Here is a 12,922-nt window from a genome sequence, read left to right as displayed (position 1 = left end):
TGAAGAGAGAGGGGAAGGGCTGAAGGGCAGAACTGAAACAAAACAAAAATCAATAACCACACGCCTCCAGAGAAGGTTTGGCATCATTAGTTACACTTCAGCCGCGGGCAAGTTTCCCTCTGCAGAGGAGAAGCGTAACACAATTAATATGCATTGACAGGACATGCATACATAATTAAACACGTGCAACCTTCAAAAGAACCACTGGGAAGGGAGCAGATCAATTACTGAGAACATGATCCAACAGAACAGGGCAGCACTGCCTCCCTTTGCCATACTTACCATACCTAAGGGAATGAGAGAAAAGACTCCGTTTGTCCTACAGTGGGTGGGTGGCATTGACAGGACAGATGGATCTGCCCAGTTCAGGACAGACTGATCTACCCAGTTCTGGCTCCCTGGTGCACTGATTTTAAGTGTGCTGTAAGAAAGGTCTCTTGATGGAGGAGCTCTTGATGGCATCTCAGCTTTAGGCCAGAACAACTCAAACTTCTGAGAAGCCATGACTGCTGTGAGCCCAACTCTGCTCTCAGTTTCACCAGTGAGCATTGACAGCAATGAAGTCATGTCTCCCAAATGGAGATCCCAGTGAATACATAAAACCACCTCACTCTGTAACTCTAACCCATTCTATTACCCCTCATCATGCTAAATATTCACCCCGACACTGCATCCACAACCCCACGGAAGTCAAGGTAGGTGCTGCCTAGATCATCCCATCCACATAACTTTTCATATTTTGCTTTGTACAAGGGTTAATGATTGTTTCTAGATCAAATCAGACTTTGAGGAGCTGCTGCTTTGTTGCAATACAGCAACAGCAGTATGTCAGCCATACAAGTTTCCAGCAACGCTTAGCAATGACAATGCCTCCCATTTACAATGAAGTTTTCCAGCTACTTGATCTTCTTATTGCATCCAAGGCAGCAAGACCCAGAGACCTGACAATGTGCACCCAGTGTATCAGTGTGAAGCCCAGATCTGAAATCCATTACTCCTAGGCCTGTATTCACACTTCTCCAGCACAAAACTAAGTCCTACACAGCCTTTATTCAGATTTTTAAGGACATGCCCAGTTTTCTACTGGATTATCCTACTTGAGAGAGAGTGATTGTGTATGAAAACACACTTCCCCCCCCCCCCAAAATAGCTAGCTAGGGGAAATAATGGAAGCAAGTGTGTTCACTTGTAACTTTTCGTTTGCAGAAGGTGGTGTATCTATATTCCCTGAGAACAATTCCTGACTGAAAACCCCCTGCCTTCCAGTTGCAAGATGGGACCAGGAGTTTCAGGGAAATGCTCTTCTCAGAACAGATCCACCCTCTGCAGAAATGGAAGGCTCCAATTACTAACTCTCAAGTCAAAAATATTACAACTCTTCTTCTGTTTATTCCTCTGATATGGATAGTCAGTCTCCTTCATTCCAATGCAATAGTGTTTTGGAAATCACCAGTTCCAAACTATTCCAGCATTACTTCCAAAAGCAGTCTAAAACCACATTTCAAAGACAAGATGATTGCATATTGATGTTGGGTTAAACCCATAAATTCATCATGCACTAACAACTTTGTTGCCTAGAATAGAACAAATGCTCTAAAATCCTTCTGACTTCGACCTCACAGAGATTTATCTGCCCAAATTCTGCACAGTTGCACTGATTTCAAAAGTCTCATTACAGAGTTTCAGTGGTGTAACTGAGAGCAGAAGTCTGACCTTTTAAGTTTCACAGATCCCCTCAAGTCTTGTTTCATCATCAAATTATTCTGCCGAGAGCTGAGAGCATTCACTTCTTCCAAAAGACAGAAATAAACTGTTCTTAAAAATTAAATGACAGCAAAAGAGTTTGAGGTTGCTTTGGGTTGTACAGGGAACAGTGCAAAATTTAGTTAGCATTTATTTGATCACTCCTGATCTTGTCTTTCTCTCCACAGCCTTTGCTCACACTCTGCATTGGTATTTCAGACACAAAGAGGCCAGGGAATTGTTCTTGTTCATTGCTTTGTGTTCCATCCTCCCAAAGAGGGTGAGGCCTCTCAGCCTCCCTTGGAGGACCAATAGAGAACAAATCACTTACCCAGAGGTCAAAAGTAATGACACCTGTGAAGATTTCAGTGTTAAAGTCAGGCACTTTGCTGTTGAGAGAGCAGACACTTGTGCTCCCAGCTGCCTGGTAAGCTAACACACACTTGGTTCCTAGATTTTATCCACACAGACACCAGGCTCAGCTCTGAATGTGAAATTCCTGCCTTTGCCTTCTCTGCCTCTGGAGCTCCATCTCTCAGCAGCTGCTGTGAATACGGAGTGGAGCTCTCCTCTTCATGATTCCTGAGGGAATGAATTAAACACAGGCTGGGAAAGAGCTGCCGGGCGGTGGCAGCATTGGCTGCAAATGTCATTTCAGTGCTGCCTGTGGCCCAGCCCAGCCAGGGCTGTGCTGGAATATCTCCTGCTTGTTCCTCAAGGGGTGCCTCCGGCCCCATTCCTGCGGGCAGGCAGGCAAGTGAAGGAGAAAGCACTTGCAGGCTGGCAAAAACAAGGGTTGTGTGTGCTATTTAAAGGAAAGGGAAGAAACCAAACTCGGCAAGATGAGTCCACAGGCAGGGTAAGTGAAGTCTGTCGTAAATAGCTTAATAAATCTCTATATGACTTCTTGTTCCAAATTTTAGTCAAGTTTGGAAATCTCTGGGGGAATAATAAAAAAAAAAACCTGCAACAGAAGGGCAATTTTGGATATTTTATCTTCTCTCCCCCATACACACAGCGTACTCCAGAGGTCCTAACCAGGTTGGTGGTCAGGCTCTGCACTGCTGAGCTTTTCAGAGACCCTGGAGAAGTCCTGAAAAGACAATGCCAGCCATCTACACATCTGACAGGGCTGGAAAAGAAATTTTGCCACATGTCCTCTTCCTGTCCCTCAATAATCGTAAAAATCAAATATGCAGTGGAGAGAACAATATAGCGAGAGGCTATCTAGAAACAGGAATAAAAACTACCCCACAGGCTTGGATTTGGAATCACACTGCTATGCATGGGAACAGCAAGGAAGTTCTGGGTTGCACCCATCTCTTCTCAGAGGCAGTGGGTTTTCTTACCAGTTTGGCCAGAACCCCTCTGAACTTTAATTCTTCCTGGAAGATTTCTCCCAATGTCCCACTTATTGAGACACAAGGACTGGAACCCAATGTAAATTTGGCCTAGTTACTACTTTTCCCTGCTAGGCTTTTCCCCCACTCAGCAACAGAGGGACATGAGAATGGAGTAAATGTTTTATTTTCCCAAAGTAAAACACATAGATGATATGCTGAGCAGCTGTGTCTACTGTTTTGAACATGCTGCTGGATATTTCCTATGTAAGGAAAGGCCTAATGAAGGCCATATGGAAGGTATCACACTCATACAATGGACTATCTTCTTCCTGGAACCCACCTAATTTCTTCCTAGCATAAAAATATAATCCTTTTTTTTTAGCATAATATTGTATCTTGATAGTAAAGTGAAACATCATCCAATGTACAGATGGTCTCCTTATAGTATTAAGCTTTGTTATTTTAACCTTTCTCAGCATGAGAAGTTCTTAAAAATAAACTGGACCACTGAATCCCACTGGTTAATTCAAATGTAAAGAACAAACCTCCTCATCCAGCTACAACTCCATCCTCCCTGGATCTTCTTGGTCATCCTATCAGACAGCAAAAAGTGTTACTGGCCTTCCCCCTGTGAAACCATTCAAAGACAGTTCTTATAATAGAAAGATGGCAAATAAGCAACTTGCATTCTCAGGAACTTTCTCAGGAACCAGTGGAAGAAAACAACCATCATGTGATATTCTGTGTGCTCAGTAGCAGGATGAGGTCTAAAAAAACAACTGATGGAGGTCTTAGACTCACAGAGCTTGTGCCATCAGCAGAGACATGGCCAATGCCATGGGGACACTACCTGAGACGGTGACTTTGGGATGCTTGCCCCAGGTGCTTCCAAAGTGGACGGCTCCAGCTCATGGTTGGCAGTCTTGGTCTCAGGGCTGGTGATGGGAGATCCATCTGGTGGAGGCGAGGGGCTTTTATTTGCTTTCGCTGGGGTGCTGTCACTGAAGGAAGTGGAGAGAGAAAGGAGGAGACAGGGGGAGAGAGAGGGGAAGAAAAAGAGAGAGAAGTCTGAGCCGGGCCTAGGAGGAGCTGTGCTAACCAGCACTGATCAGTGGCCTCCATTATCTCTTTGCTTCACTGCCCAGATACGCAATGAAGACATTTGGAGCTCCTGAGAAGCATCTCTGCTGAGTCACTCGCAGTCCAACACACTGCAGCAGCAGCACTTTGCGGCAGGCTACTCACTAAAAGCCTACAGAACTTACATACTTGCCTCAGACACAGAAAAACAAAAACAAAACAACCAGGCATCCTTCATTTTGCCAGATTTTAATGTAAGTGCCTGACATTAAATTATAGTCTTTAATACTGGGGAAGTAGATGGGGAAAGGAGTTCAGTGCTGCTCATTTAGTTTTAAATACCACCACAGATTAGAATTTTTCTGTGTGGTTGTCTATGGACCTCTGCATGGGTTATGACTAATAGATTCACAACACCTGAACTAAGGCTGCAATCACAGAATGTCTTATTCCTTGATGTGGTATGAACTGACCAAGCTAGTAGAGAGGCAAAGTAGCCAGAGGTTTCACAGATCACTCCAGGAACAGTGAGGTTCTGGCTACTAATATAGATTTCTCTATTATGAAAGGTCTCCCTAGTTGATCTCTAGTCCAAGACTGTTTCTGACACACAGTCAAGAGGGATTCTTCAGGAAATTAAGATGCAAGAAGCATATGCCAGTGGCATTTGTTGGTTCACAGCTTGGACAGATTTGGGCAGATTTTTCAAAGGCAAGAGGCACATGCCTTTCCCTACAGGCATGCCCTGGCTGGGTGTCAAGTCTGCTTCAAAACACAGAGTCATGAGACATTTAGCAAAAAGTTGGTTACCAGAGAATTTCAACTGGGAAAATTCACTGCTGGAGGATATTTTAGCAGAAGTGATTACAGTTTGGCAAAACCATACGCAGATGAAAATATAATATCACAGCATATTGGAAAAGGGCTGTGCAACCTCATCTACAGGGAGTGATATTTGACTCCAGTAAAAGTCACAGTTCCTGTGAAATTCAAGGCCTTGAGAGAAGCTGAAAGAAACAGACCCTTTCCTACAACTTGAGACACTAAACCCTGGCATAGAGCCAGCACTAAAGCAAGGCAGATCTGATTCTGCAGGGAGATGAAGTAATTTATTACCTTGCTCTGTCCCAAGAGAGCCCAGAGCCTCAGACATGTACATCCACTCACACTTGGATGCCTGAGTTGTGGTGGTCACTGGCCAACATGCACGATGGCCTCATTCCTAAACATTGGTTTTCAAGTGGGGGATAGCAAGAGGAAGAAGGGATAGCAAGGCATTTCAACAAACCTCCTCTCACAGGCAAGCATCTCACCCTGCTCAGCATTCCAGCTTTCAAGCTCCCCATCCCATTCCCTCTTCATTCACTTTGCCCTCACACATTCCCCCAACTTTCTCCCCCCATATCCACACCCCACACACACATTTCCCCACAAAGCACTTTTTCTCAGGTCCACATGCAGGCTGGACACTTCTGATGACACTGATGCCAAGAGCACACCAACATGATGCAACAAACCCAAGGACATTACCTGCCAGCAGTTCTCAACCAGGGGCACACACACCAAGGGAGAAAGAGGGACACGAGGAAGGAAAAGGGAGGAGGAGAGACTGAAGAACATGGATGCCAACCCCTGCAGCTCTTCAGTCTGATTGAACAGTGTCCTTCCTCAAAAGTTCCCAGAAATCACTTCAATACCTGGGGTCTGTAAAGAATTCTGAAAAAATCTACAAAGTTCTGCTACAGATTAAAAGTAGTAGTGGTTGGAGGGTGAAGGTAAAGTCCTGATGTAAACAGGAGTCACCAGGAAACATCAAAGAATATCCTCTAATGCTAGATTTGGGGGGGAAAAAGGTACATGTTACCTCCCTTGGAGTTGAAAGCACTTTGGAGAAAATGGGGGACACAGTGATCTACATCTAGAGTGCCAGGACTTCCCAAATGCCCCAGCTACACTGGGAACACTGGGACTGTGGCTATCAGCTGAACTACCAAGACAAGGGGAGACTTTTCCTTCTAGGGACTTGAAAAGGACAGTTCTCCCAGTGAGAAAGGAGTTCAGGCTTATTTTCTAAAGGCCGTGGAACAGTTTTGGAGTGACTTATTTCCAGTGCCTGGCAGTGACTTAATTTGGAGATATATTGGTAAAAGGCTCCCATGTGAGTCAGCCCCTGTAGGATGAGAGGAAGAATTGGGCTGTGAGGGCCCAACACTAAAGCCTTCATTAAGTCACTACTATTTACAGCTTATTTGATGTGTTGGCCAGCCCCCCTAGGAAAATGCCAGTGCTAATTTTGGCTGAGCCTTTTTCAGCCCCCTGAGCAGCACCTTCATTCCTGCATTTGTTGCTTTGTAACTTTGCTGAATTTAGCCAGTGCAACCAGCATCAAGTGAGATGGTCACCAGGATCCTCTGTCCTTCACACGTCCCCAGGGAGCACACACTGCCCACACAGAGCAAAATCTTGTCTCCAGCTAACTGTTTGCTCCAGGAAACACAGGAAAGAGCCAGAGTGCAGGGACTCTACCTACTGACCAAACATGAGCACCACAGTAAAAGCAAGCCAAAACCACAAGGCTACTGCTCTTTTTCCTTCCCATGAGCAAATGGGAAGTGATGCCAATTCCAGGAATATCAGGCAACGAAAGGAAAGGGGTGTCAACTTTCTTCTGCAAACAGAGAGCTGGGTCTAATACAGCTGAAGAGAAAGTCAAAATCCCCCAGCCCTTTTTAGTGCTGCTGAGCTCCCAGACACTCCAAGGTGCTGCCTCAATTGTTCTGGAAGGGCAGAGTAACATCTGCAGATGAGTTTCCCTTGCACTTGTAACAATCCTACATTAGAGGATAAAACCTATTTTCCAATATGGTAAAAACAGATCACTCACATCCTGCCAAGTTCTCAAGTTAAAAAAGAAAAAAAGACTAACATCTCAGTTAAGGCTCACACTGGGCCTTTCAGCCAAAGGTAATTAAATTTTTACCTGTAGAGCATACTGGAGAATTATTTTGAAATAAAAAAATTAAAGGAGTGGGTGGGAGAAAGAAGGAAAAAAGAACCTACATACCTAAACATATGGTGGCACAAATGTACATTCTTGCTGCAGATCAAATACGGAGTTCCAGATCCTCCTTCTCTGCACTAGGGATTGCACATTTCTGTGTGACCCCAGCAGCTGCTCTGACAGCACAAACCCCCAGCAGAGCCCAGGTCAGGCACCTTTATGGCCAGGCCAGGTCAGCTGAACTTTACCGGGGGAGAGCAGGAGCCCAGAACTCATCAGGGGGGGATTTACTAGCTCTCCTTCTCTTGCATAATCCATCCACTCTCAGGGACTGGAAATATCAGACTTCCTGCCTGGTACAGGTACAACACCAGTCCAACCAAGACCAGAGACAGACATCCAGAGAAGTACTCCAGTGAATCCTCCTTTTCCTACAGTAGAAAACCCCAGAATAGTAACAACACAATCTATTGCCTTATTACTTGCATTTGAAGATATAAATATCTAAGCTTGCCCATCAGCTTCCTTGTGAAATTACCACTCTTCACTCTCCAACTTCCCACCTTACAAAATATGCACAGCAGACACAAAGAGAAAGGCTGCATTACTTGCCCTAGTCAGTGGGAAACCAGATCAGGAAAAACAAGGATCTCAATCCAGCAGCACTTTCTTTTATTGCTGGCAGGACACCATCTTGACAATTATAATTTTTTTTCTCCCAGTAAGGATCCCATGGAGGAAGTACCAACACAAAAAGTGAGAAAAACCAAAATCAGAGGAATTTTCCACGTCATTATGGAACAGCTCCCACTTTGCTCCAGAGCATGTTCTTGTCAGAGTCCTTGACCTATGGTAACTCCAGGCATTGTAGCAATCCAGAAAATCAATGCCATCACTGTTTCAAAGGCAAGATGCAGATACTAGTCTTTATACAAGACAAGGTTCTTCCTATTTCTCCAGTCCTGCACAAAATCTTACATGGATGGAGCAAGATAGTGAGGATTCTCAAGAACAGAGCAAGCAAAGAGAAAAGCTGGACGTATCCTTCTCCCACCTCATCATTCTCCCAATTGCAACAGGTAGATAGGATAGGATAGGACTTCTGAGGGTGAAAGACCTGCCTACTGGTCCTCCCTGGCTAGGCAGGGGATGAGAATGCAGCATTTCAGACCTGCTCAAAATGACAAGCCCACTAGGTAAAACTAGAAGCTGTTAAAACACCAAAATTGATTATACTTCCCATGGAAAACCCAGCACTGCATTTTCCATCACACAAAAACAACTGGACAGACAATGCCTGAGTTTTCACACGGCCTTCTTAGATAGGAAAAGAAGCAAGGATTCAAACCAGGCATACAAGCAAGTTAATGGGATTATCCAGACACAGAAAGATCTCAGCAGGAGCCAGCAGGCCACAAACACATCTTATCATGCACAGGACCCCTCTCCCACCACAGGGTTAACACGTGCCAGGCTGTTAGAGTCCAGCAACAGCCTCTCCAGTTTTAGGAGCTCAATGAAACACGTATCGAAATGCTGCTCTCCATACCGGTACCTGCTCATCTTTTTCCTCAGCCTGGCGAACAGTTTAGTTTTCTTTCTGTTGAGGATGGCACGCAAATCATTTCAGTTACAGGATGGCACAGTCAAACCAGGGAGGAAAAGTTTAGCTTCCAAGTACCCATTTAGTGGGTGCCACAAAACTTGGTGTAATTAAGATGACAGGATCTCCTCTCTCTCTCACACACACATGAGTACACACAGACACACTTCCCTTCATTACTAGAAAGCTATGGCCTGGTCTAGAGACAGCAGAAGAAGGTTCTTTATGTCTGTCAAAGACATACATCTATATCTATATATATAAGCAAACTAGAACTTTCCCTGCACTTTGGAATATGGGGCCAGGGTGCAAATGGAGAAGAAGAAAAATGAAACTGTACAGACCACCAGAGTACTGTAAATGTCCTTTCACAGCTCCTCACAGTCCCCTGTGAATATTGCTGCAAAAGAAATAAGCTCCCAATTCTTCTTTTCTTATGTAGTCTGTGCAGTTCTGATACATGGAACCTACTCAGCAGCTTTCCTGCCATGTCTTTTTCCAGTTTACCCAATCACATGAGGATAATCCCACAGATCTCCTCGGTCTTCTAGGCATCTGAGCCCTGAACATTCCTACCTCTTTCAGAAGCAAATCCCAATCATAGGTCTGAGGTTCCCAGAAATACACCAGCTGTTCTGTGCTACACTGCCAGCTCCAGAGACATCAGCCACAGCAGTATTTGTGTAGGGCCTCACATGAATGCCATAATGATGTGCACAGATAACTGTCTCTCTTCTCACACCTCCTCATTCATTTCCTGCCATTGTATCCATCTCCAGTCCCCTTCCCAGTAGAAAAGGGTTAGGGAAGCATCTGCTCCTACTGCAGACCAGAATAAGCTGTCAGATGAGTGAGGGCTATTTCCTCCTGCACACTCTCACCCCAGCCCTGCCCCACAAGGAGAAGCCAGATGTGCAGCAGACACAGAAGTGCCTCACAGGAGTTCCTGGGCACTGCAGAGCCACCCTGGCAAATCTTTGCTACATCCTCCTACAACACCCTGCTCCAGTGTGCTCAGGAGGAAGAGATTCACTCTGGGGCAGGTCTGGCTCCTCAGCTGAGATGCAGAGAGTGGGTGATGAAGCAGCAGCTCTCAGACTGCTGCCCACACAGGGACCCTTCTGCGTGCACTCAGGTTTTAGGGCCACGTGGTCTCCTAGCCAGCCAAAGGGCACAGAACTGCAGCTGAGATACCCACTACAGCCCCAGAGCAAGCTAGCAGGCTGGGGGGAGAGGGGGGCAGAAATTGTACAGAGATGGGGCAGGAATTGTAAAAACAGGTGATTTGTTCATTGAAAGCTCTTTAAGGCCAGAAACCTTGCCACAACAGCAAGGAACATCTCTGAGCCAGGTTGCCACTACTGCCTACAATCAGTTCCTCAAGGAATAGAGAACGGAGGAAAAAGAAGCTGGGCAAAGCAATAGTACAGCCTTCATCTGTCCTGTTACCTCATCCTCCTCCAGGGACCCTGGAGGATGCTGCTAACAGAGACAACACAGCCAATGGCAGCAAGAAGATGGGCACCACAACCTCCTCACAAGGTTTCAGTCTGGTTGGGTTGTGATGATCAACAGACACCACATGGTAATTTGGGGGGAAGACATTTTCACAAATAGCATTCCAACTGGCATCACTGAAATCTGCTGTCAGCAATCCAGAATTCAGGGGCCAAAATTCAACCCAAACCTCCTCTTTTTTTAGAGTTGGCAACCACCACACTGGAAGAATTGCTGGGAGAAGACATGCAAGTCATCAATGCATGACTGCAACAGGTTAAACTGGGAGGAGACACAAGGGAGCACCGAGGTCTCAACAGCTGATCTATCCCTTCTAAACCAATGCACTCAGACCGCAGCGTGCCCTTACTTCATGCTGACTTCACCTCCTCCTTCCATTAACACAGCAGTCGAGGACCTGGGCTGTGCTGCTGCTCTCCCTGCACGTGGGATTAGCAGCAGCTGGAAGCCAGAGCTATTTCATCACTTGTGCACTTGGATGGGGGCCAGTCAGCCCAATCCAGAGCCCAATCCCTCCCTCCCTCCTCAGTGCTAGGGAATGTGCAGAGTTGCACTTAAACACACAGAACAGGACCCAGCTGAGAAAGCAAACTGAAGCCCAGAGGACACTCACTCCTTGCACACACACGGATTGGAAGTGCTCTGAGTTCAGGAGGCCTCCTATGAGTGATGCTGCAACTACTTCCACAACACAGGAAGGAGAAACACACTGCAGCTGGGTACACAGGATGGGCATAAGGCTCTGGCAAAATGGTGATTCCAGGTTTGGTGGGCCAAAGAAGGGGTTGGGGAAATGGGCTCTTGGTGCTGAAGCTGCAGGTACATGGCGGGAGCTTTTGAGGGAAAGAACAGGACAGGTGCTGGGCAACTGGGCCCAGAAGTAAGGGCAGCTCAGTAGCTGGAATTAGATTTTAAAAGCAGAGCTGAGAGTCAGTTGCCTAAATATCAGGACCTAGTGAACGTTCAGGCCTCCAGATGCTATCCTAGAAAGGTAAGAGGTATTGGATTGCACCATGCAGTGCTAAGTGCAATCTTGGGCATGGCTCTAGGAAGTCTCAGGAGGGCACTGGCAGGTGGGCAAATCACTTGCAACTGACAGCTTGGAGGTTTCAACACCCCTGGGCAGGTAGTGAGATCCCTGTCCCACCTCCCCTGCTGAGGGAAAGCCACTACCCACAGTTACTGACCTGGGCTGTGCTTTAACAGGGAAGGCATTGCCTGAGTACTGCTTGTCTAGACCCAGCAGGACATCGTGAAGATTTTGGTTCAACTGCAAAATACAAAAACAAAAGACAGAAAAATAATGAGAAAGGAGCTCAGATGCCAGAGAAGAGCCTGGGCTGGCCTGCACAGACTGACCAAACACAAGCTTGTGGCAGGACAAGCACAGTTCCTCAGCTATCCCAAGAGAGGACAACCTTAAATCTGTTTCCACTTCTCTGTGGGCTGTGCAGTGCTACCGCACTTGAGCTGTCAAAGAGCTGCTGGCATTTCTGGGAATGCTCTGTCTTCCTTAGAGATCATCCTCTTTGCTTCCCTATCACCTGGACCCACCAGGGTGCTGCCAGGCACCACTGCAGAAGCAGGTGGATTGTTTACCCAAGATCTGTGTGCTACAGCTGGAGCTTCACTCAGGATTTGTAGCCAAAAGCTGTTTCTCAGCTTGGGACACGGCCATTTCCATGAACAACCTTCAATTTCACCAGCTGCCTGGGCCATCTAGACCTGGGCAGAACCTGGATGTCTTTGCAGAAATGCACTGTTAGGGGTTAAACTCTCCCTGGCACTGAAGGCTGCAGCAGTGACTCCAGACACTCCTATCCTGGAACAGCCAATCCATGAACGAGACAAGATGTTGGATTTATCACTGGCAGGAGGAGGGATTCCATGAAATCAAGGTTGGAGGCAGTGTGCAGGCAACACCAGCAATTAATTGGAAGCTGTAGCAGTAATAAGAAACAGATGGTTCTTATGGAACCAAAGCAAAAGCCCTGCCCTCATACAAAATTCCTCAAGAAAGAAAATATCCTGACTAGAAAAATCATACAAGAAGAGAATTCCTGTCTAACAAGCATCTTTCCCATGTTTTGTTGAATGTGAGCTAGCAGCAACAAACCAGTAATTCTAACAATCCTCCCTATTCTTAACACTTAGTTCATCCCTCAGTGGAGAAGAGTAAGCTATTAACTGGAAAAGACCCCATAAAATGTCAGCAGGGCTCAAAATTGATGTGTTACACCAAGGCAGAGGGCCCCTGACTGCTGGGAATTGAAGGACTATAATGTTTCCTGTTGCTTAGTGGCTGTTTTGTTGTCAGGATGACATTAGGGAGCACAGGGAATATAAAGGTTTTCCAGCTGGGCTCTCACTCCTGCCTCAAGATTAGTGCAACATTTACATTTCCAAGCAGCATGCAGACCTAAGGAATTCAGGATTTCTCTAGCTCTTCCCTGAAAGAACAACAACATATCTGTAAATGAGACTGGCAATGGGGGACGTTCCCACAGACTGGTCCTGGGGTCTCCTGTGGGTGCTGCCACACAGCACCAGGATGTTGCCAACCCTGCTTTCTGTTGTGATTCCCAACTCAAGGCACACTGGGGGTCCACACAATGCCCACACTAAGTACTTAAA

The 12,922-nt window shown here is 46.2% G+C and overlaps 1 protein-coding gene across 10 annotated transcripts in view; it reads right to left on the bottom strand.

Moving 5' to 3' along the window:
• The window catches only part of BIN1 (bridging integrator 1), a 90,117-nt gene that overhangs the window by 19,099 nt on the left and 58,096 nt on the right, over positions 1-12,922 (bottom strand). For 6 of the 10 annotated variants that reach the window (XM_058809774.1, XM_058809775.1, XM_058809779.1 and 3 more), the window contains 2 exons: positions 11,476-11,558; positions 3,937-4,087 (listed from right to left, as the gene is read on the bottom strand). In XM_058809774.1, coding sequence (XP_058665757.1) covers positions 3,937-4,087; positions 11,476-11,558 — 234 coding nt within the window. Of the gene's footprint in view, positions 1-3,936; positions 4,088-8,716; positions 8,768-11,475; positions 11,559-12,922 lie in introns of all 10 variants that reach the window. The other 4 variants (XM_058809772.1, XM_058809773.1, XM_058809777.1 and 1 more) reach the window with 2 other exon arrangements.

The sequence above is a fragment of the Ammospiza caudacuta genome, chromosome 8 (assembly GCF_027887145.1).
Source record: "Ammospiza caudacuta isolate bAmmCau1 chromosome 8, bAmmCau1.pri, whole genome shotgun sequence".
Taxonomy (NCBI): domain Eukaryota; kingdom Metazoa; phylum Chordata; class Aves; order Passeriformes; family Passerellidae; genus Ammospiza; species Ammospiza caudacuta.
Note: the sequence above shows the minus strand (reverse complement) of the source record. Positions and strands in the feature narration are given on the sequence as shown.